Raw genomic sequence first — 22,304 nt, 5'->3', positions numbered from 1 at the left:
CAAAGACACAATATTAAACAATTCACATTATCATATTCTAACCAGAGTCTTGATTTACTGAATTTCCCTATTCTCATACTCAAAAGAATGTGATGCATGGAACATAATCAACCAATAAATAGTATGTCAAGAAGTTATGAGAAGTGACATCCTTGCCACTTGTGTCAAGTGTACAATATAGCGTGGAGCATTGACAGTACCTAACTTAACCACCCCTTTCCCCAAATCACTCTCTTAGGGGAAGGACATCTCACTGGAGGCCACAGAAGCTTTGTAAAGCCAGCGGGACACAACACATTGAGAGATAACCAACCAATCACTGTTGATGAGGGAGTGGAACCTCAACCCAGCACGTTATCGTGATAGAGGTTAGTGTCATAATGTAACATTAAAATAACAGTACATCAAATGTGGCCCGTTTATTTCAGAAATGCTCCCCTCAGCTATTCATTTATCTGCAATAGAGGACTTTGTGATACTTCCCTAAGACATTGTTATCCAATTCAACTCATGTACTGATAATAACCCCACTCTTCTTGTGTCAGTCTGCAGATGCAGAGGCTGCAGGTCCTGGGGTCAAGCAGGAGCGGTCTGAAGGGGAGGACACAAGACACAGCAGAGACATCCAGACTGAAGCAGCAGCTGGAGTGGCGCCCCCTGTAGCCACGGAGGACCTCGCCACCGTGCCCCAGGCCAGGACCCGACGCAGCATCATGGAGGTCAGTGGAACGCCGAACGCCGTCCTCAAGTCAGAGACAGACACCAAGACTGTAACTGTAACACACAGGCTCTTACACACAGGATCTGACCACATATCAGACCCAGAGAGACTGGGGCAGGGGATACTGGGCTGTCCTCCTGCTCCTGGCTCAGAGTATTTAACGTATTTCACCAGAGCCAGAGGACGGTTCATTCCTGTGGAGATGGTGACGCATTAGACACTGGTGTTGATGATCCATCTTGTTCTTATGATACAGAGATGGACCCTGGCAACATGCCCTTGGGTTTAGAGACACAGACTGATCTGTCTAGAGAGGACTGGAACCGGTACAGTAGTAGTGTGTACTCTGAAAGGTGCCTAGATAAGAAAGGGGAGGGTCTGGTCGTAGATGAAGTGACTGTGAAAGTGGAGGGCAACGTTCCTCCCACATGGAATACAGATAGTCACCTAGAAGACAGACACTCACAGGGCAGAGATTTCTTAGATTACAGGGAAAGCTTAGAGACAAATCAAAATGTCGCCACCCACTCCCTTTTACACGCGTTCAGGGATCGCGACCCAGTGTCCACGTCGATGGCACCTTCCGATTCACACGGCCACATCCTTTTCGATCAGGTATTGAACTCAAACGACAGGGCTAGAGCCCAGGCTCAGGGAGGGGGAACCACATCAGGCAATAGTAAAGAGAAACAGTTCCTCTGCATGTTCTGTAACAAAGGCTTCAGCTGCCCGCAGAAGGTGGAGATCCACAAGAGGGTCCACACTGGGGAGAAACCCTTCAGCTGTACCCAGTGTCACGTGTGCTTCGCCCAGGCTGGTGACCTGAAGAGGCACCAGAGGGTCCACTCAGGGGAGAAACCCTACAGCTGCCCCCAGTGTGAGAAGCGGTTCTCCCGCCAGGACCAGCTGAAGAGGCACCATAGGTCCACACGGGAGAGAGGCCGTTCGCCTGTACTCACTGCGGGAAGAGGTTCTCAGAGAGGAGCTACCTCAGGATACACCAGCAGAAAAACCATTCTACTCTATAACAGGAAAATATATATATTTTCACGGTTGTCAGCAGAAAAGATCCACAGATGCATTTGGAATAACAAGAGTAACAGATTTCAGTGTTGAATATTCCTGGGTAGAATATTGCATCCAGACATAAGCCTAAAAAGTATTTTACATATTGTGTTTGTACTGTGTAGGATATTTGATGTTCACAAATGCCTATTTCATTACTTCCATTCAACTACAAAATGTTTTTCCCAAGACACTTTCAATGAGAAAATGTATGCAAGTTATCAATTTTTGTTGAGACCTGTATGTGGTTTTCATATGGTGTATTTAATACTTGTTTAATAAACACAAAATGGGACTTTTTATTCTAAGACTTTCATTGAGACTCTTTAGGATACATCACATCTGATCTCACCCTATTCTGCATACACCCAGCAGCGCTTTACAGAGGTGTGGACTCGAGTCATGTGACTTGGACTTGAGTCAGACTGAGTCATGAATTTGATGACTTCAGACTCGACTCGACAAAATGTACAAAGACTTCGCAACTCGACTTGGACTTTAACATCAATGACTCGTGACTTGACTTGGACTTGCGCCTTATGACTCGAGAAGACTTGCTACGAGGACTTGTAATGACTTGCAAAGGCTTGCTAAGAGGACTTGAAATGACTCAAAACTAAAATGTAGGACTTTGGACTCGACTTGAGACTTGATGGCTTTGACTTTTGACTCGACTTGGGACTTGCCTCATCTTTGACTCGACTTGACTCGGGACTCGAGGGCAAAGACTTGAGACTTACTTGTGACTTGCATAACAATGACTTTGTCCCACCTCTGGCGCTTTATAACCAATATACACTTAAATATAAATAAATGTACCCACACACTAACCAACACCTACTGTACACGTCAAAATAGTTTAGTCAGGTTTGTCTGACTTTTGACTTATCATAGCTGACTTATTTTTTATCCTTAATTTTTTATTAAAAATGTATCTTTTTTATTTTTTTATTTTATTACACTGTCGGGTTTGTCTGATGATGTCTCATATTTACCCACAACATCATATTTATGTCCACCATGATGGGTTTAACAACAATGAAGTCAGTCTGTAACTACAGTATAGGACTCAAACATAGTGGGGATGGGTAAACACTCCATGTTGAAAGTGTGTTTATTATCTATGTGTACAGTGGGGGAAAAAAGTATTTAGTCAGCCACCAATTGTGCAAGTTCTCCCACTTAAAAAGATGAGAGGGCCTGTAATTTTAATCATAAGTACACGTCAACTATGACAGACAAATTGAGAAAAAAAATCCAGAAAATCACATTGTAGGATTTTTAATGAATTTATTTGCAAATTATGGTGGAAAATAAGTATTTGGTCACCTACAAACAAGCAAGATTTCTGGCTCTCACAGACCTGTAACTTCTTCTTTAAGAGGCTCCTCTGTCCTCCACTCGTTACCTGTATTAATGGCACCTGTTTGAACTTGTTATCAGTATAAAAGACACCTGTCCACATCCTCAAACAGTCACACTCCAAACTCCACTATGGCCAAGACCAAAGAGCTGTCAAAGGACACCAGAAACAAAATTGTAGACTTGCACCAGGCTGGGAAGACTGAATCTGCAATAGGTAAGCAGCTTGGTTTGAAGAAATCAACTGTGGGAGCAATTATTAGGAAATGGAAGACATACAAGACCACTGATAATCTCCCTCGATCTGGGGCTCCACGCAAGATCTCACCCTGTGGGGTCAAAATGATCACAAGAACGGTGAACAAAAATCCCAGAACCACCGGGGGGACCTAGTGAATGACCTGCAGAGAGCTGGGACCAAAGTAACAAAGCCTACCATCGGTAACACACTACGCCGCCAGGGACTCAAATCCTGCAGTGCAAGACGTGTCCCCCTGCTTAAGCCAGCTACATGTCCAGGCCCGTTCTGAAGTTTGCTAGAGTGCATTTGGATGATCCAGAAGAGGATTGGGAGAATGTCATATGGTCAGATGAAACCAAAATAGAACTTTTTTTGGTAAAAAACTCAACTCGTTGTGTTTGGAGGACAAAGAATGCTGAGTTGCATCCAAAGAACACCATACCTACTGTGAAGCATGGGGGTGGAAACATCATGCTTTGGGGCTGTTTTTTCTGCAAAGGGACCAGGACGACTGATCCGTGTAAAGGAAAGAATGAATGGGGCCATGTATCGTGAGATTTTGAGTGAAAACCTCCTTCCATCAGCAAGGGCATTGAAGATGAAACGTGGCTGGGTCTTTCAGCATGACAATGATCCCAAACACACCGCCCGGGCAACGAAGGAGTGGCTTCGTAAGAAGCATTTCAAGGTCCTGGAGTGGCCTAGCCAGTCTCCAGATCTCAACCCCATAGAAAATCTTTGGAGGGAGTTGAAAGTCCGTGTTGCCCAGCGACAGCCCCAAAACATCACTGCTCTAGAGGAGATCTGCATGGAGGAATGGGCCAAAATACCAGCAACAGTGTGTGAAAACCTTGTGAAGACTTACAGAAAACGTTTGACCTGTGTCATTGCCAACAAAGGGTATATAACAAAGTATTGAGAAATTTTTGTTATTGACCAAATACTTATTTTCCACCATCATTTGCTAATAAATTCATTAAAAATCCTACAATGTGATTTTCTGGATTTTTTTTCTTCTCATTTTGTCTGTCATAGTTGACGTGTACCTATGATGAAAATTACAGGCCTCTCTCATCTTTTTAAGTGGGAGAACTTGCACAATTGGTGGCTGACTAAATACTTTTTTTCCCCCACTGTACATACCTGAGGGAGTGTATGTCTGTGTAATCTGTATCACCTGTCTCTTCCAGGAGGAGGAGGGTCCAGAGGTGCTGCTGGTGAAGGTGGAGGGGTGTGAGGAGGGTCTGGGGAACCCTGAGGGGACCATGGTTATGGAGGACAACCAGACTACACCTGAACCCACAGAGGAACCAGCTGAGCAGCACAGGACCACACACAGTCTCACTGAGGTGAGTCCACTGTCAACTACTGGCTGAATGGTATTAGGTCAGGGCCCGTATCCACAAAGCCTCTCAGAGTAGGAGTGCTGATCTAAGATCAGTTTTGCCTTTTAGATCATAATGAATGAGACTATATAGACAGGTGGGGACCTGATCCTCGATCAGAACTTCTACTCGGACTCTTTGTGGATACGGGCCGAGGTCTTGATGAATTTTGTCTTAAGTGTGGGACCATGAGTTTGAATGATCAAACCATTAAAGAGTGTCAAGTAATTAAATCAAAGTTTTCATAGTATCAAATCAACTTACATGTTTACATAATACTCATAGCAATCCCTCATTGCCCAATCAGAAGATGCTCCATAGCAGGGTGCTATCAGCCTTCTTAATTCCAACATCCTCCCACTCTGTATCTCTTACAGTCAGTAGACATGGAGGATGGGAAGCCTGATCTGCTGCTGGTCAAAGAGGAGACAATAGAGGACGGACCAGAAAGCATTGACCTGTTGAGTGGACTAAAGATGGGGGAGCAAGGTAAGGGAGAAATATATATAGCATACAGCAACTTATGTTTGCATACAAAAACACCCGTCTTAATGTATGAACTTCAGCAGGTAATTTTAAAAAAATATACATTTTCTAACCTCCTTCTGCAGGTGGTTGGCTGGAGGCTAACAGAGGAGACTGGGCGGCCATCTTGGATTTCCAGACCCTGACCGGTGCAGCTAAGGGCCCAGGGGATAACATCACTGAGCAGACCAGGACCAGAGGCGACATAGTGGAGGTCAGTGGATGGGACAGCGTCCTCAACTCTGGGCTGGGTAACAACACTGTTAACCAAAACCAGAAACAGACAGTTGAACACAAAACAACAACCAAACTTAGTCTCCATGACAACACACTGGCTGAGAACAGGGCGAGGTGTAGATTCGGTCTGCGGGGACTGGAAGCCAAGTTTGTATGCGACAGGAGAGAACAGACACAGACTTGGCTAAAGATGCTCCGTCCTGCTCCTATAGTTGTGATTCAGAGAGACTGATGGGGCCTCAGGTTAACCCCCTAACAGGTGCTGCCTTCAGCCTGCCTTCTATAGGATCTATCAACTGGAACATGGACCCTGTGACAACACAGACACTCCCTGGCCTTCGTCCTCCTCACACTCTCCTAATGTTAAACCAGACCTCAAACAATGCCAGTGCCTCAACACTACTAAATGGCTACACAAGCCAATTGAAGCCCACTGACAAATGAGAGTAGTACAGACGGCATCCCGCTTCCCGTTCCAGCTGCACCCAGTGTCACATGTGCTTCGCCCAGGCTGGTCACCTGAAGAGACACCAGAGGGTCCACACATGGGAGAAATCCTACAGCTGTCCCCAGTGTGAGAAGAGGTTCTCCCACCAGCACCAGCTGAAGACGTACCTAAAGGTCCACACGGGCAAGAGGCCGTTTGCCTGTACGCACTGTGGCAAGAGGTTCTACCTCAGGATACACCAGCAGAAAATGCACACGGCCCATGTATAGTGACATGTAATGTAGTACTAGTTAGTTTATAGTTAATTCTGTTGGTTTTTGATGTAGTAGGGAACTGGATGAGGCGAATTGAGGAAAGAATGAGTATGATGAGGCAGAGTAGATGATATGGTGATGGGTGGTGTCTGTAAAAATGCTTCACTGATTAAGTGACAACCCTGACCTGTTGTTTGATGCTGGTGTTTTATAATGAGAATTATAGTGCCTTAATTCATGTTTACTTGACATAAAGTAGTGAAGCTGTGTAATGTAATGTTGAACCTTTGCCAAAGTATTCTAACATTAATTTGATCAAAGTAAGGGTACCAGATTTACAGAAAAGGTTACCATAGTGAGAAAGGTTATTCTACTTGTCACGTATCGTTTTGTGCAATAAAAGTACTGTACTTCATGTTATGTGACTGTATGACCATTTTGTTGAAATTAAATAAAAACTGTGCTGACTGACTTGGTTATTTTTGTATCATTGCAGAGACTTAGTTTCCCTTGTCTCAGTCGAACCAAAACATTATACTTCATTCTTGAATCAACACATATGGACCTTTTTTTTTAAATAATAAACTCCAATGGCTCCATATGGTTAGGTACTTGACTATGGTTAACATTTTAATGTCATGTTTCTGTGTGTACACAAAGTGTTTCTTATATAAACGTTTCTGTTACATTTTGTGTTTACAGTCTGCAGTCCATGAGGACCTGCTGATGTCCGGTGTTGGTGACAGGAGAGACTGGACCTCTGCAGCGACTGGTCAAAAACCCTGGGTCCGGATCAGAACCCTGGATCAGGAGCCGTCGCTCTTCCTTCCCGAGTCGGAACCTGGACCGAACCACAAGGGACAGAGACTCCCCCACAACCACCACACAGAACACAACCAGTGGACAGGAGGACTGAACAACCTCAGTCCTGGTGGTCATCAGAGAGACAGAGGCTCCAGTCAGGGGATCCAGTCTGCAGCCCCCAGACCCTTCTCTTCACAGTCTCAGCGCAGGGATGAAGCAGGGCCTGGGGCTGATAGAGATGGACCCTCCTGTTCCTATGATACAAAACACCACAGTATCCATGATGAACAGAGCAGGTCACCCTGGGCTTCAACCTTCAGAGAGAGTGGTGGGAGACCCCCTGGTGGTTGTCTATCAGGAAGTTTGTCTTCTCCTTCAGGGCCTCGTCTAATGCCTGGTGAATGGGTTCATAGGAAGCCTGGGTCTAGCCTTCCTCAGTTACCTCATGGTTACCCCACCAATACAGACAGGGTCAGGATGGGCGTTCACCACAAGAGGTACCTAGCCTATAACACAGCACACAATCCCAACAACACCCAAACAATGGCTAGAGGTCAAGGAGGGAGCTCAAAGACTCTTGCTTCTACCTCCTCTGGTGTCATTGGGTCACAATGTGGGAGGCCGAGCGTTAGGACGGACGCAGACAAGCCGTATGCCTGCCCCACGTGTGGGAAGCACTTTGCTGAGGCTAGGTATGTGAAGCAGCACCAGACTGTTCACACCAAGGACAGCTTCAAGTGCAAATTATGTCACAAGAGCTTCTCCTTCCTGAGTAGCCTTATCAGACATAGGAGTGTCCACAATGGGGAGAAATCGTAGCAGTGTGGCTTGAGATGTACACAGGGGATATCTGGGAACCATTCTTTAGCTGACATATTATAGTTATCATGTGAAGTGTCTTCGGGTAAGAGGGTAATTAACCACATACCCCTCATTAACCCTTTGTTAACTTTTAATTTGAAACAGGCTTGTGTAAATACCTGTGTTTAGAGAGACCGTAAACCTAGGCTAGAACAAGTATAGTTGAATATTTAGCTTACTGAGGTGATGTAGATGGAATAAAGTAATTTATTCTATTTGTTTCTACTCTATTCTTGCGAACAAACTATTCTTTCTAAACAAGTCTGCGCTCATCTTGAAAGATACTGATCATTGGAGGTTTTCAAAGAACAGCGCCCATACCTTTTCCATTTAACCACCCCTTTGAGCTATGAAGCCAACCAATAAGATCCTTTCTCTTCATTGTGACGTTAAGTGAACAGTGACCAACAACAATTTTCACGTTATTGCTTTTTTTTGTTTGTTAAGTAGACGTTTATTAACACCATGGAACTCAAAATATGACTAATTTAACTGCACAGCATCACATACTTACCCCAGGTAACATTAGTCTTTAATTCCCGTTGGAGACAGGACTTTAACAGATGTTATCTAGGTAACACTAGCTAGCTACAGGTAAATGCCAAAATAAAGGGAAACACTTAAGTAAATGAGGGATACAAAGTATATTGAAAGGAAGGTTTCCACACAGGTTCCTGAGTTAATTAAGCAATTAACATCCCTTCATGCTTAAGGCGTCATGTTGCCCATTATTTTGGCTACCATGATAAAGGTGGTCCTCTGTAGCTCAGCTGGAAGAGCACGGCGCTTGTAACGCCAAGGTAGTGGGTTCGATCCCCGGGACCACCCATACACAAAAAAATAATAATGTATGCACGCATGACTGTAAGTCGCTTTGGATAAAAGCGTCTGCTAAATGGCATATTATATTATATTATTATAGAAGAAGAGATTTCAGTGACTTTGAAAGACGGGTCTCAAAGGAGCATTGGGAGTTTAAAAGGTGTGTGTGTGTCTCAGTCACCAGACCTCAACCCAATTGAACACTTTTCGGGCATTCTGGAGCAGCGCCTGAGACAGCGTTTTCCACCACCATCAACTGGTTTGTGGTGGCCCAACGCCCTATTAAGACACTTTGTTGGTGTTTCCTTTATTTTAGCAGTTACCTGTAGCTGCTAACATTTTACATTTACATCTAACGTTAACTGACAATGGCTATGGTTTTTCACACTCAAATAGCCTCCATTATAGAGGTGCTAGCAATGCAGCCGTGGCAGAGATCTGTAAACTCATAGATGACGACTATGCAGTGTTTTGTTTGGAAATAACTCAAAGCCAGAAAGAAAACAGAGCATTGCGGAGGAAACTACAGCTACAGGAACTGAAAGTGGCACGGGAGCGCGTCCTCGCCAGTCTCAGTAGTGTCAAGATCGTCGACCCACACAGAGGAATGGCAAGAGGTACTGTACATTTTGCAGAAGACCGAGGCTGCGGTGATTCTTGGTCAGTTTTTGGATACTATGCAATAATTCCCGCAATTACTAAGCTATCTTGCGCAAAGACATATCATATTCAAACCAGATTCTCGATTTACTGCATTTCCTATTATTTACTCATTGAAAACAATATGATGCATGAATCAATCGATCTATAAAAAGTATATCAAGAAGTTATGCAAAGTGTTACCTTTCATCCTGGCTAATTCTAGACGGTGTCAAAACTGTCAATAGTGTACAATATACCATTGAGCATTGACAGTTCCTAACCTAACCGCCTCTTTTCCCCAATCACTCTCAGGTGAAGGACATCTCACTGGAGGCCACAGGAGCTTTGTGATGCCAGGGGACACAATACATGGAGATGACCAACCATTCACTGTTGATGAGGGGATTGGAACTTCAACCCAGCACGTTATTGTGATAGAGGTTAGTGTAATTGTGTTACATTAAAATTACAGTTACTTTGTAAATCAAATTTGACCGTTTTTTTCAGAAAAGCTCCCCTCAGCTATTCACTTGCTTACATGTACATCCTTATTTATCTGCCATAGGGGAGATTGTGAGACTTCCCTATGAAATAGTTATCCAATTTAACTCATGTTCCGATAATAACCTCCTCTCTTCTTGTCAGTCTGGGGTCAAGCTGGGAGAGGTCTGAAGGAGAGGAGGACACACGGCACAGCAGAGAAATCCAGACTGGAGTAGTTGGAGCGCTCCCTGTAGTCACGGAGGACCCCACCACCATCCCTTCGCAGCCAAGGACCTGACGCAGCATCACAGAGGTTAGTGGAAGGCTGGACGCCGTCCTCAAGTCAGAGACAGACACTGAGACCGTAACTGTAACAGACAGGCTCTTACACACCACAGATCAGACCCAGAGAGACTGCAGCTGGGACCACTGGGCTGTCGTCCTGCTCCCGGCTCAGAGTATTTACTTTACGGTAATCGGAGCCAGAGGACGGACAATTCCCATCGGGACTCAGGTGACACATTAGAGACTGGCAATGATCCGTCTTGTTCTTACACTCCTAGCTGCGGGAAGATGTTTGGGGCCAAACCGGCTATACCGGTCCACTAATACAGGACTAGTAAAGGCCCAGTGCACTACTTTTGTGAAATAAAAAATATATATACACATGTAACCAACTTCACATATCCCCCCAGAAGAAAGGCACACAGACACCCACACTTCAGGTTGACTCGGTTTTTATCTGCAGTAAAATAAATCAAACAGTGATGACAGGCATTGACAGGACAGTCACAGCCACACGTTCACTGCTCTCACAATATCTCTCTCAGACTGAATCCACAAAGTGATCGTATAGTATACATGGGTTGTGTTTAGAAAATAACAAAAATACAGAAAAGCATACCTGCAGTAAAAGATATCAAACAGTGAGACAGGCATTGACAGGACGGTCACAGCCACACATTCACTGGTTAGGTAGAACACAATATATATTTTAGATAGGAGCAACAGTAGTGATACATACCCTCAATGTGAAGTAATATTAATCCATAAATACAGAGCACAAGTACAACCCTTTTATATAAACCTTTGAAGGTAGTAAGAAAATAAACATTCACTTAATTTCAATAAGTCACCTGCTAGCAAATCACCTGCTGGCAATAGCTAGCGTGACGTTGTAGTGCAGTGACCAACGGTGCTAGTTAGCTCATCATTAACATGGCTAGCTAAGCCAGCAAAAAACTTGGTTAACTTGCTGAAATAGGTCTTCAATACATTAACGGCAAAATAAATATATACATAGCCACATTTGCTATTGACTTTAGGATATATAAACCCGTTTTCCAAAAACACTTATGTTATACTTCTGCACTATAGCCTATTTATTGCCTTACCTCCATAACTTGCTACATTTGCACACACTGTATATATATTTTCTGTTGTATTTCTGACTTTATGTTTTTTTTTACCCCATATGTAACTCTGTGTTGTTTTTATTGCACTACTTTGCTTTATCTTGGCCAGGTCGCAGTTGTAAATGAGAACCTGTTCTCAACTGGCTTACCTGGTTAAATAAAGGTGAAATAAAAATAAAATAAAAAATACAGTTTTAAACAGTTTTTTATATACAGAGGAAGGAGACACTAAACTGCTCTCAGAATATCTCTCTCAGACTGAAGAGCAAGCAGACCAACTTCCCAAATAGGGGAGAAGCACTCAAAACTCACTAGCTTTTCTTTCAAAAGAAAATAGTACAAAAAATGGTAAGTCGGAAGACCTCTCATATTACCAACTTTACTACAATGGCAGCAAATATTTTTATGAATTCAGTAACACAAAATTAAAGGAAACTTTATTTATATCACCCCTTTTCCTGAAGTGAATGGTTTCACCCACTACTCTACCGCGAACTGTGGCGTTCTTTGATGTCTACATTGCGCGCGAGGTTGATGGAAACTACATTTTCACTTTGTTACACACTACTGGTCAATAGTTTGAGAACACCTACTCATTCAAGGGTTTTTCTTTATTTTTACTATTTTCTACATTGTAGAATAATAGTGAAGACATCAAAATTATTTCCGTATTGACATTGCTCATGTTTCTTGGCCCAAGTAAGTCTCTTCTTATTATTGGTGTCCTTTAGTAGTGGTTTCTTTGCAGCAATTCGACCATGAAGGCCTGATTCACACAGTCTCCTCTGAACAGTTGATGTTGAGATGTGTCTGTTACTTGAACTCTGTGAAGCATTTATTTGGGCTGCAATTTCTGAGGCTGGTAACTCTAATGAACTTATCCTCTGCAGCAGAGGTAACTCTGGGTCTTCCATTCCGGTTGTGGTCCTCATGAGAGCCAGTTTCATCATAGCGCTTGATTTTTTTGGTACTGCACTTGAAGAAATGTTAAAAGTTCTTGAAATGTTCCGTATTGACTGACCTTCATGTCTTAAAGTAATGATGGACTGTCGTTTCTCTTTGCTTATTTGAGCTGTTCTTGCCATAATATGGACTTGGTCTTTTACCAAATAGGGCTATCTTCTGTATACCCCCCTACCTTGTCACAACACAACTGATTGGCTCAAACGCATTACGAAGGAAAGAAATTCCACAAATTCCACAAATTAACTTTTAACAAGGCACACCTGTTAATTGAAATGCATTCCAGGTGACTACCTCATGAAGCTGGTTGTGAGAATGCCAAGAGTGTACAAAGCTGTCATCAAGGCAAAGGGTGGCTATTTGAAGAAAATATATTTTTGATTAGTTTAACACTTTTTTGGTTACTACATGATTCCATATGTGTTATTTCATAGTTTTGATGTCTTCACTATTATTCTACAATGTAGAAAATAGTCAAAATAAAGAAAAACCCTTGAATGAGTAGGTGTTATAAAACTTTTGACCGGTAGTGTATTTATCTTTTTTAATTAATTAATATGTATTTATTTTTCAGGGGGTGCTGCAGCACCCTCAGCCCGCAACTTTCCGCGGCTAAGCTTACACTACAGAGATGGACCCTGGCAACATGCCCTTGGGTTTAGAGACACAGGCTGATCTGTCTAGAGCACGTCAAACTCATTCCACGGAGGGCCGAGTGTCTGCGGGTTTCCTGTGTGTAAGAGCCTGTCTGCCCAGTGGTCCCAGCTGCAGTCTCTCTGGGTCTGATCTGTGGTCAGATCCTGTGTGTAAGAGCCTGTCTGTTACAGTTACAGTCTCAGTGTCTGTCTCTGTACCCAGTGTCACATGCTCTTCTTGGTCAGGAGGTGACCAAGAACCCAATGGTCACTCTGACAGAGCTCCAGAGTTCATCTTTGGAGATGGGAGAACCTTCCAGAAGGACAACCATCTCTGCAGCACTCCACCAATCAGGCCTTTATGGTAGGGTGGCCAGACGGAAACCACTCCACAGTAAAAGACACATGACAGCCCCCTTGGAGTTTGCCAAAAGGCACCTAAAGGACTCTCACACCATGAGAATCAAGATTCTCTGGTCTGATGAAACCAAGATTTAACTTTTTGGCCTGAATGCCTAGCATCATGTCTGGAGGAAACCTGGCACCATCCCTACGGTGAAGCATGGTGGTGGCAGCATCATGTTGTGGGGATGTTTTTCACTGGCAGGGATTGGGAGACTAGTCAGGATCGAGGGAAAGATGAGCGGAGCAAAGTACAGAGCGATCCTTAATGAAAACTCTGCTCCAGAGCACTCAGAACCTCAGACTGGGGCGAAGGTTCACCTTCCAACAGGACAACGACCCTAAGCACACAGCCAAGACAATGCAGGAGTGGCTTCTGGACAAGTCTCTGAATGTTCTTGAGTGGCCCAGCCAGAGCCCGGACTTGAACCCGATCTAACATTTCTGGAGAGACCTGAAAATAGCTGTGCAGCGCTTGAGAGGATCTGCAGAGAAGAATGGGAGAAACTCCCCAAATACAGGTGTGCCACGCTTGTAGCGTCATACTCAAGAAGACTCCAGGCTGTAATCACTGCCAAAGGTGCTTCAACAAAGTACTGAGTAAAGGGTCTGAATACTTATGTAAATGTATATTCAGTTTTTTATTTTTAATAAATCTATAAAAAATATGTTTTTGCTTTGTCATTATGGGGGTATTGTGTGTAGATTTGGGGGGACAATTTCATCCATTTTAGAATAAGGCTGTAACGTAACAAAATGTGGAAAAAGTCAAGGGGTCTGAATACTTTCTGAATGCACTGTATATGAAAGACCTTTAATAAACAACTTGAAGCAACCACATATTTAGCCATGGAGCACGTTCTGATTGGCCAGTGAGGGGTCAAGCCTTGACACACCTTGAACTTGTTTATTCATCAAAACCCAGCCCTTTTGCGCCACCGCCAGCTACTGCGCTTATAATTATGGTTGTGAAAATAGCAAACATATCTGACACACCCCTGAACCTATAGCCCTACCGCCAGCGGTAAGATTTACCATTGCGTTAGGTTTGTTAAAATAGAGCCCTTGATGTGTAATGTTTAAGCAATAAGGCACAAGGGGGTGCTATTATAAACTGGTTACCAACATATTTATTTTTACTGCTCTAATTGTTTTGTCATACTCGTGGTATACTCTGATATACCACGGCTGTCAACCAATCAGCATTCAGGGATCGAACCACCCAGTTTATAAAATGTAATAAGCACTACCGTATTTCAAAGAACAGCGCGCATACGCTTTTCATTTAGCCACACCCCTTGTGATGTGACGCACACCAATAACGTTTCTCTTCACTGTAAACAGAAGTGAACAGTGACCGAGAACAATTTCCACGTTATCGTTATTATTTAGACGTTTATTAACGCCATGGAGCTCAAAATATGATTATTTTAAGTGCACAGCATCACATACTTACGCCATGTAGTCTTTAATTCGCGTTGGAGACAGGACTTGGTTGATATATGTTATCTAGGTAACGCTAGCTAGCTGCTAACAATGGCTAACTGTATGGTTTTTCACACTCAAATAGCCTCCATCATGGAGGTGCTAGCAAATGCAGCCGTGGCAGAGATCTGTAAACTCGTAGACGACGACTATGCTGTGCTTCGTTTGGAAATTTCTCAAAGCCAGAAAGAAAACAGGGCATTGCGGAGGAAACTACAGCTACAGGAATTGAAGGTGACACGGGAGCGCGCAGACAGGACAATGCGAGAGCGCGTCCTCGCCAGTCGTCCAAGTAGTGTCAAGATCCTCAACCAATACAGAGGAATGGCAAAGAGGTAGGAAGGCCGAGGCTGCGCGGCCTGTCGCGGTTCATATCTACTGTAGCTCAGTACCCATTCCCCTCTGCACATGTGTTCAGATGTGTTACCTAGAATAAGGTCTTGGTCAGATTTAGGATAGTACGCAATATTTCCCCAGATTACTTGGCTATCTTGCGCAAAGACACTATCATATTCTAACCAGATTCTTGATTTACTGCATTTCCTATTATTTACTCAATGAAAACGATGTGATGCATGGAATATAATACATCAATCAATAAAGAAGTATATCAAGAAGTTATGAGAAGTGTTACCTTACATCCTTGGCAATTCTAGACAGTGTCAAAACTGTCAATAGTGTGAATACAGTCGTGGTCAAAAGTTTTGAGAATGACACATACTAATTTTCACAAAGTCTACTGCCTCAGTTTTGATGATGGCAATTTGCATATACTCCAGAATGTCATGAAGAGTGATCAGATTAAACGCAATTAATTGAAAAATCCCTCTTTGCCATGAAAATGAGCTTAATCCCCCAAAAACATTTCCACTGCATTTCAGCCCTGCCACAAAAGGACCAGCTGCCATCATGTCAGTGATTCTCTCATTATTTCTCTCATCAGAGGACAAGGCTGGAGATCACTCTGACATGCTGATTGAGTTAGAATAACAGACTGGAAGCTTTAAAAGGAGGGTGGTGCTTGAAATCATTGTTCTTCCTCTGTTAACCATGGTTACCTGCAAGGAAACACGTGCCGTCATCATTGCTTTGCACAAAAAGGGCTTCACAGGCAAGGATATTGCTGCTAGTAAGATTGCACCTAAATCAACCATTTATTGGATCATCAAGAACTTCAAGAAGAGAGGTTCAATTGTTGTGAAGAAGGCGTCAGGGCGCCCAAGAAAGTCCAGCAAGCGCCAGGATCGTCTCCTAAAGTTGATTCAGCTGCGGGGAACGGGGCACCACCAGTGCAGAGCTTGCTCAGGAATGGCAGCAGGCAGCTGTGAGTGCATCTGCACGCACAGTGAGGCAAATACTTTTGGAGGATGGCCTGGTGTCAAAGAAGGGCAGCAAAGAAGCCACTTCTCTCCAGGAAAAACATCAGGGACAGACTGATATTCTGCAAAAGGTACAGGGATTGGACTGCTGAGGACTGGGGTAAAGTCATTTTCTCTGATGAATCCCCTTTCCGATTGTTTGGGGCATCCGGAAAACACCTTGTCCGGAGAAGACAAGGTGAGCGCTACCATCAGTCCTGTGTCATGCCAACAGTAAAGTATCCTGAGACCATTCATGTGTGGGGTTGCTTCTCAGCCAATGGAGTGGGCTCACTCACATTTTTGCCTAAGAACACAGCCATGAATAAAGAATGGTACCAACACATCCTCCGACAGCAACTTCTCCCAACCATCCAAGAACAGTTTGGTGACGACCAATGCCTTTTCCAGCATGATGGAGCACCTTGCCATAAGGCAAAAGTGATAACTAAGTGGCTGGAAGAACAAAACATCGACATTTTGGGTCCATGGCCAGGAAACTCCCCAGACCTTAATCCCATTGAGAACTTGTGGTCGATCCTCAAGAGGCGGGTGGACAAACAAAACCCCCACAAATTCTGACAAACTCCAAGCATTGATTATGCAAGAATGGGCTGGCATCAGTCAGGATGTGGCCCAGAAGTTAATTGACAGCATGCCAGGGCGGATTGCAGAGGTCTTGAAAAAGAAGGGTCAACACTGCAAATATTGACTCTTTGCATAAACTTAATGTAATTGTTAATGAAAGCCTAAACTTAATGTAATTGTTAATGAAAGCCTTTTACACTTATGGAATGCTTGTAATTATACTTCAGTATACCATAGTAACATCTGACAGAAATATCTCATAACACTGAAGCAGCGAACTTTGTGAAGACCAATACTTGTGTCATTCTCAAAACTTTTGACCATTAATGTATACTGTTGAGCATTGACAGTAGGTAACTTAACCACCTCTTTTCCCCAATCACTCATTCAGGTGGCGGACATCTCATTGGAAGCCACAGGAGCTTTGTGAAGCCAGCGGGACACGATAAATGGAGAGATGACCAACCAATCACTGTTGATGAGGGGAGTGGAACCTCAACCCAGCACGTTATCGTAATAGAGGTTAGTGTAATAGTGGTGCATAAGAAATTACAGTCACTTTGTAAATCAAATGTGGCCCGTTTGTTTCAGAAAGGCTCCCTTCAGCTATTCACTTGAGCTATCTGCCTTAGGGGAGCTTGAGAGACTTCCCTACGACATTGTTATCCAGTATGCCATGAAAGTGATACTTTGTGGTTCCTCGTTTTGTAGGTTAAGAATTTGCTTAAAATATACATTGATATACATCCAGGTGAAGCTGGTTGAGAGAATGCCAAGAGTGTGCAAAGCTGTCATCAAGGCAAAGGGTGGCTACTTTGAAGAATCTCAAATATAAAATATATTTTGATTTGTAAAAAAAAAAGTGGTTACTATATATGTGTTATTTCATAGTTTTGATGTCTTCACTATTATTCTACAATGTAGAAAATAGTAAAAATAAAGAAAACCCTGGAATGAGTAGGTGTGTCCAAACGTTTGACTGGTACTGTATATATATAAAAATGTATACGTGTTTCCGAGGTAATTGTGGAATTTTGTTTGTAGACATTTTTAGAAATTAATAGCTGAAATGTCTTGAGTCAATGAGTTTTCAACCCCTTTGGTTTGGCAAGCCTAAATAAGTTCAGGAGTAAAAATGTGCTTAACAAATTGCATAAGTTGCATGGGCTCATTCAGTGTTCAATAATAGTGGTTAACATGATTTTTGAATAACTTGCCAATCTCTGTACCCCACACATACAATTATCTGTAAGGTCCCTCAATCGAGCAGTGAATTTCAAGCACAGATTCAACCACAAAGAGGTTTTTTCCATGTCTCGCAAAGAAGGGCACCTTTGAGCATGGTGAAGTAATTAATTAGGCTTTGAATAGTGTATCAATACACCCAGTCACTACAAAGATACAGGCGTCCTTCCTAACTCATTTGCTGGAGAGGAAGGAAACTGCTCGGGATTTCACCATGAGGCCAATGGTGATTTTTAAAACAGTTAGAGTGTAATGGCTGTGATAGGAGAAATCTGAGGATGGATCAACAACATTTCAGTTACTCCACAATTCTAACGAAAAGAAGGAAGCCTGTAAAGAATACAAATATTCCAAAACATGCATCCTGTTTGCAATAAGGCACTAACGTAAATCTGCAAAGAATGTGGCAAAGAAATTCACTTCATGTCCTGAATACAAAGCGTTGTTTGGGGAAAGTCGAACACACCACATCACTGAGTACCATTCTTGATATTTTCAAGCATGGTGGTGGCTGCATCCTGTTATGGGTATGCTTGTCATCGGCAAGGACTAGGGAGTTTAAGATAAAAAGTAAAGGAATAGAGCTAAGCACAGGCAAAATCCTAGAGGAAAACTTGGTTCAGTCTGCTTTCCAACAGACACTGGGAGACAAATTCAGCTTTCAGCAGGACAATAACCTAAAACACCAAGATGACATTGAATGTTCCTTAGTGGCCTAATTACAGTTTTGACTTCAATCGGCTTGAAAATCTATGGCAAGACCTGAAAAGGGCTGTCTAGCAATGATCAACAACCAACTTGACAGCTTGAAGAATTTAAAAAGAATAATGTACAAATATTGTATAATCCAGGTGTGCAAAGCTCTTAGAGACTTACCTAGAAAAACTCACAGCTGTAATCGCTGGCAAAAGTGATGTGAATACTTATGTAAATGGGATATTTCTGTATTTCATTTTCAATAAATTTGAAAAAAATTCTAAAAACATGTTTTCACTTTGTCATTATGGGATATTGTGTATAGATGGGTGAGAAAAACAATTGATTTAATAAATGTTGAATTCAGGCTGTAACACAACAAAATTTGGAATAAGTCAAGGGGTATGAATACTTTCTGAAGGCACTGGATATCTTATTTGACCGCGTTTTCATGAATTTGATGATATAAGCTGGAAGCCCATTAAAAAAAACGTACTTGTGTTAGTCTGCAGATGCAGAGGCTGCAGGTCCTGGGGTCAAGCAGGAGAGGACTGAAGGAGAGGAGGACCCACGACACAGCACTGACATCCAGACTGGAGCAGCGGCTGGAGTGGCACCAGCTGTAGCCACGGAGGACCCCACCACTGCCCCAGTGCAGACCAGGACCCGATGCAGCATCACGGAGGTCAGTGGAACGCCCGAACGCCGCCCTCAAGTCAGAGACAGACACCGAGACTTTAATGGGGCTGGGGCGACTGGGCTGTCCTCCTGCTCCCCGCTCAGAGTATTTACTTTATGGTAACTCGAGCCCGGTTCTGTCCCATCAGGACTCAGGTGACGCGTTACAGACTGGCAATGATCCGTCCTGTTCATACGCTACAAAGACAGAGATGATACCTGGTGACATGCCTGTGGGCTTAGATACACATACTAATCCAATGAGAGGGGAAATGAACAGGTACAGTAGTAGTGTATACTCTGAAGGGTGCCTAGATAAGAAAGGAGAGGGTCTGCTCGTAGATGAGGTGACTGTGAAAGTGGAGGGTGACACTCCTCTGACATGGAATGTAGACAAGACTCACTTAGGAGAAGGACACTCGCAGGGCAACACCAGTGACTTCTTAGACTACAGGGAAAGCTTAGAAAACAATCAAAATGTTGTGACTCACCTCCCTTTACTCACGTTCAGGGACTGCAACCCAGTGTCCACATCGATGGCACCTTCCGATTCACACGGTCGCATCCTTTTCGATCAGGTATTGAACTCAAACAAAAGGGCTAGAGCCAAGGCTCAGGGAGGGGGAGCCACATCAGGCAATAGTAAAGAGAAACGGTTCCTCTGCATGTTCTGTAACAAAGGCTTCAGCTGCCCCCAGAAGGTGGAGATTCACCAGAGGGTCCACACAGGGGAGAAACCCTACAGCTGTACCCAGTGTCACATGCGCTTTGCCCAGGCTTGCACCCTGAAGAGGCACCAGAGGGTCCACACGGGGGAGAAACCCTACAGCTGTACCCAGTGTCACATGCGCTTCGCCCAGGCTGGTAACCTGAAGATGCACCTGAAGGTCCACACGGGAGAAAGGTCTTCTGACATTTAGATCAAATCCTGCATTAAAGACAAAGATGAATTGTCATTGTTGTCAGCATAAAAGATCCACAGATGCATTTGGAATAATGTGAGTAAGACTAAGAGTGTTGAATATTCCTGGGTAGAATATTGCATCCAGACATTGTGTGATACTGTATATAAAGCCTTAAAAGTCTGTTACATATTGTGTTTGTACTGTGTAGGCTATATCATGTTCACAAATGCCTATTTCATTACTTCCATTCAACTAAAACATTTTCCTAAGAAAATGAATGCAATTCATGAAGTTCATGCAGATTTTTTGTGGTTTTCATATGGTGTATTTAACACTTGTTTATGTGTAATAAACACAAAATGGGACTTTACATTCTAAGACTTTAATTGAGACTCTCTTTAGTATACATCACATCTGATCTCACCCTATTCTGCATACACCCAACAGCGCTTTATAACCAATATACACTTACTAAATATACCTACCAGGGTTTCCATTAGGAAAATGTGGCACTGGACATTTGACCAGCAGCATTTTAATTTACAGAGCATTTGAGAAATTGTCTCGTTTTTTTATGGTGGGATTTTGGCTAGGCTGCTTTGAAGCAAGGTAAGACATGCCACATAATGTGAAGTAAAACGTTGTTTCAAACAATGAAGTAAATGTTTTCAAAATGCATACTGCCTCCTACTCACATTGCCTACAGTTGCCTATGCACTTGAAGGGCGAATGGGAAGCATGCTTCAATTACCAGTTGAGAATTAAAAACAGAAGCTCTTTTTTAATAGTGGCTTCAAAACTGTTTTAACACTCGCATGTGGGGTGCGCTTTTAACGACCGTTTTCCCGCTAATTGCATTATGGAATGAATATTCGCACAAAAATGTGAAAAAATAGTTTATCAACATTTTAAGGTAAACGTTCTGATCTGTTGAATCAGCCTCATAGCTTTTTTTTTTCTCCCCAATTTCGTGATTTCCAAATTGGTAGTTACAGTCTTGTCCCATCGCTGCAACTCCCATACGGTCTCGGGAGAGGCGAAGGTCGAGAGCCATGCATCCTCCGAAACACGACCCTGCCAAGCCGCACTGCTTCTTGACACACTGCTCGCTTAACCCGGAAGCCAGCCGCACCAATGTGTCGGAGGAAACGGCGTACAACTGGCGACCGAAGTCAGCAAGCATGCGCCCGGCTCGCCACAAGGATTCGCTAGAGTGCGATGGGACAAGGACATCCCAGCTGTCCAAACCCTCCCCTAACCCGGACAAGGCTGGGCCAATTGTGCGCCGCCTCATGGGTCTCCCGGTCGAAGGCTGGCTGCGACACAACCTGGGATTGAACCCGGGTCTGTAGTGACACCTCAAGCACTGTGATGCAGTGCCTTAGACCGCTGCGCCACTCGGGAGGCAACCTCATTGCTTTTTAACGTTTTTTTGATGTAGCCTAGTTCTACTGGTTGGATGAATTTGGGATCTATCGTCCCACAACTGTCCCAGAGTCTGTTTGGAATAGGCTACTTCTTTCTCGCACAGAACGACAAGCTGACCAATATAATAGGTACACTTTTCTACTATGGGGGATGGTAGATTGACATAGGCTAGTGATTTTGCTGTTCGTTACTCGTCTTGTTGGCTGAGGAAAAGTAAAGTGCGCATGGGAATTCGGTAAGAATGATCCACGCCATTACATGTTCTGGTAAGATTAATTACCATAATCTAAAAGGTGATTTCTGTCATTCTGAGCACTGTGGGTGGACGGCCTAATCAGGTCATGCACCCAATGCATATGGGTCCGGTAAATTTCTCAAATGTCACATAAATGAAAATGCTTCCAGTCAAATGTCCGGTGTGTACGTACACTGATGGTATCACCTGTCTCTTCCAGGAGGAGGGTCCAGAGATGGTGCTGGTGAAGGAGGAGGGATGTGAGGAGGGTCTGGAGAACCCTGAGGGGACCATGGTCATGGAGGACAACCAGACTACACCTCCTCCTGAACCCACAGAGGAACCAGCTGAGCAGCACAGGACCACACACAGTCTCACTGAGGTGAGCCCACTGTGAACTACTGTCTGAATGGTATTAGGT

General features: G+C 43.5%; 1 protein-coding gene across 1 annotated transcript; it reads left to right on the top strand.

Annotated features, from left to right (window-relative positions):
- Positions 1-898: 898 nt before the first annotated feature.
- Positions 899-6,704, top strand: LOC123485182 (zinc finger protein 583-like). The gene is made up of 2 exons (XM_045216090.1): positions 899-1,596; positions 6,016-6,704. Exons 1-2 carry the CDS (start codon positions 980-982, stop codon positions 6,251-6,253), a joined length of 855 nt encoding a protein of 284 aa, XP_045072025.1. The 5' UTR covers positions 899-979; the 3' UTR covers positions 6,254-6,704.
- Positions 6,705-22,304: the final 15,600 nt, after the last annotated feature.

Source organism: Coregonus clupeaformis, unplaced genomic scaffold (assembly GCF_020615455.1).
Source record: "Coregonus clupeaformis isolate EN_2021a unplaced genomic scaffold, ASM2061545v1 scaf0604, whole genome shotgun sequence".
Lineage (NCBI taxonomy): Eukaryota > Metazoa > Chordata > Actinopteri > Salmoniformes > Salmonidae > Coregonus > Coregonus clupeaformis.
The sequence above is the reverse complement of the archived record's forward strand: the minus strand, read 5'-3'. Positions and strand labels throughout refer to the sequence as shown.

Excerpts from the sequence above, each read along its gene's own strand:
- LOC123485182 (XM_045216090.1), top strand. The coding sequence starts at position 980 with ATGGACCCTGGCAACATGCCCTTGGGTTTAGAGACACAGACTGATCTG. Across the intron at positions 1,597-6,015 it reads AAACCCTACAGCTGCCCCCA|CTGCACCCAGTGTCACATGT; the intron begins GTGTGAGAAGCG and ends TTCCCGTTCCAG.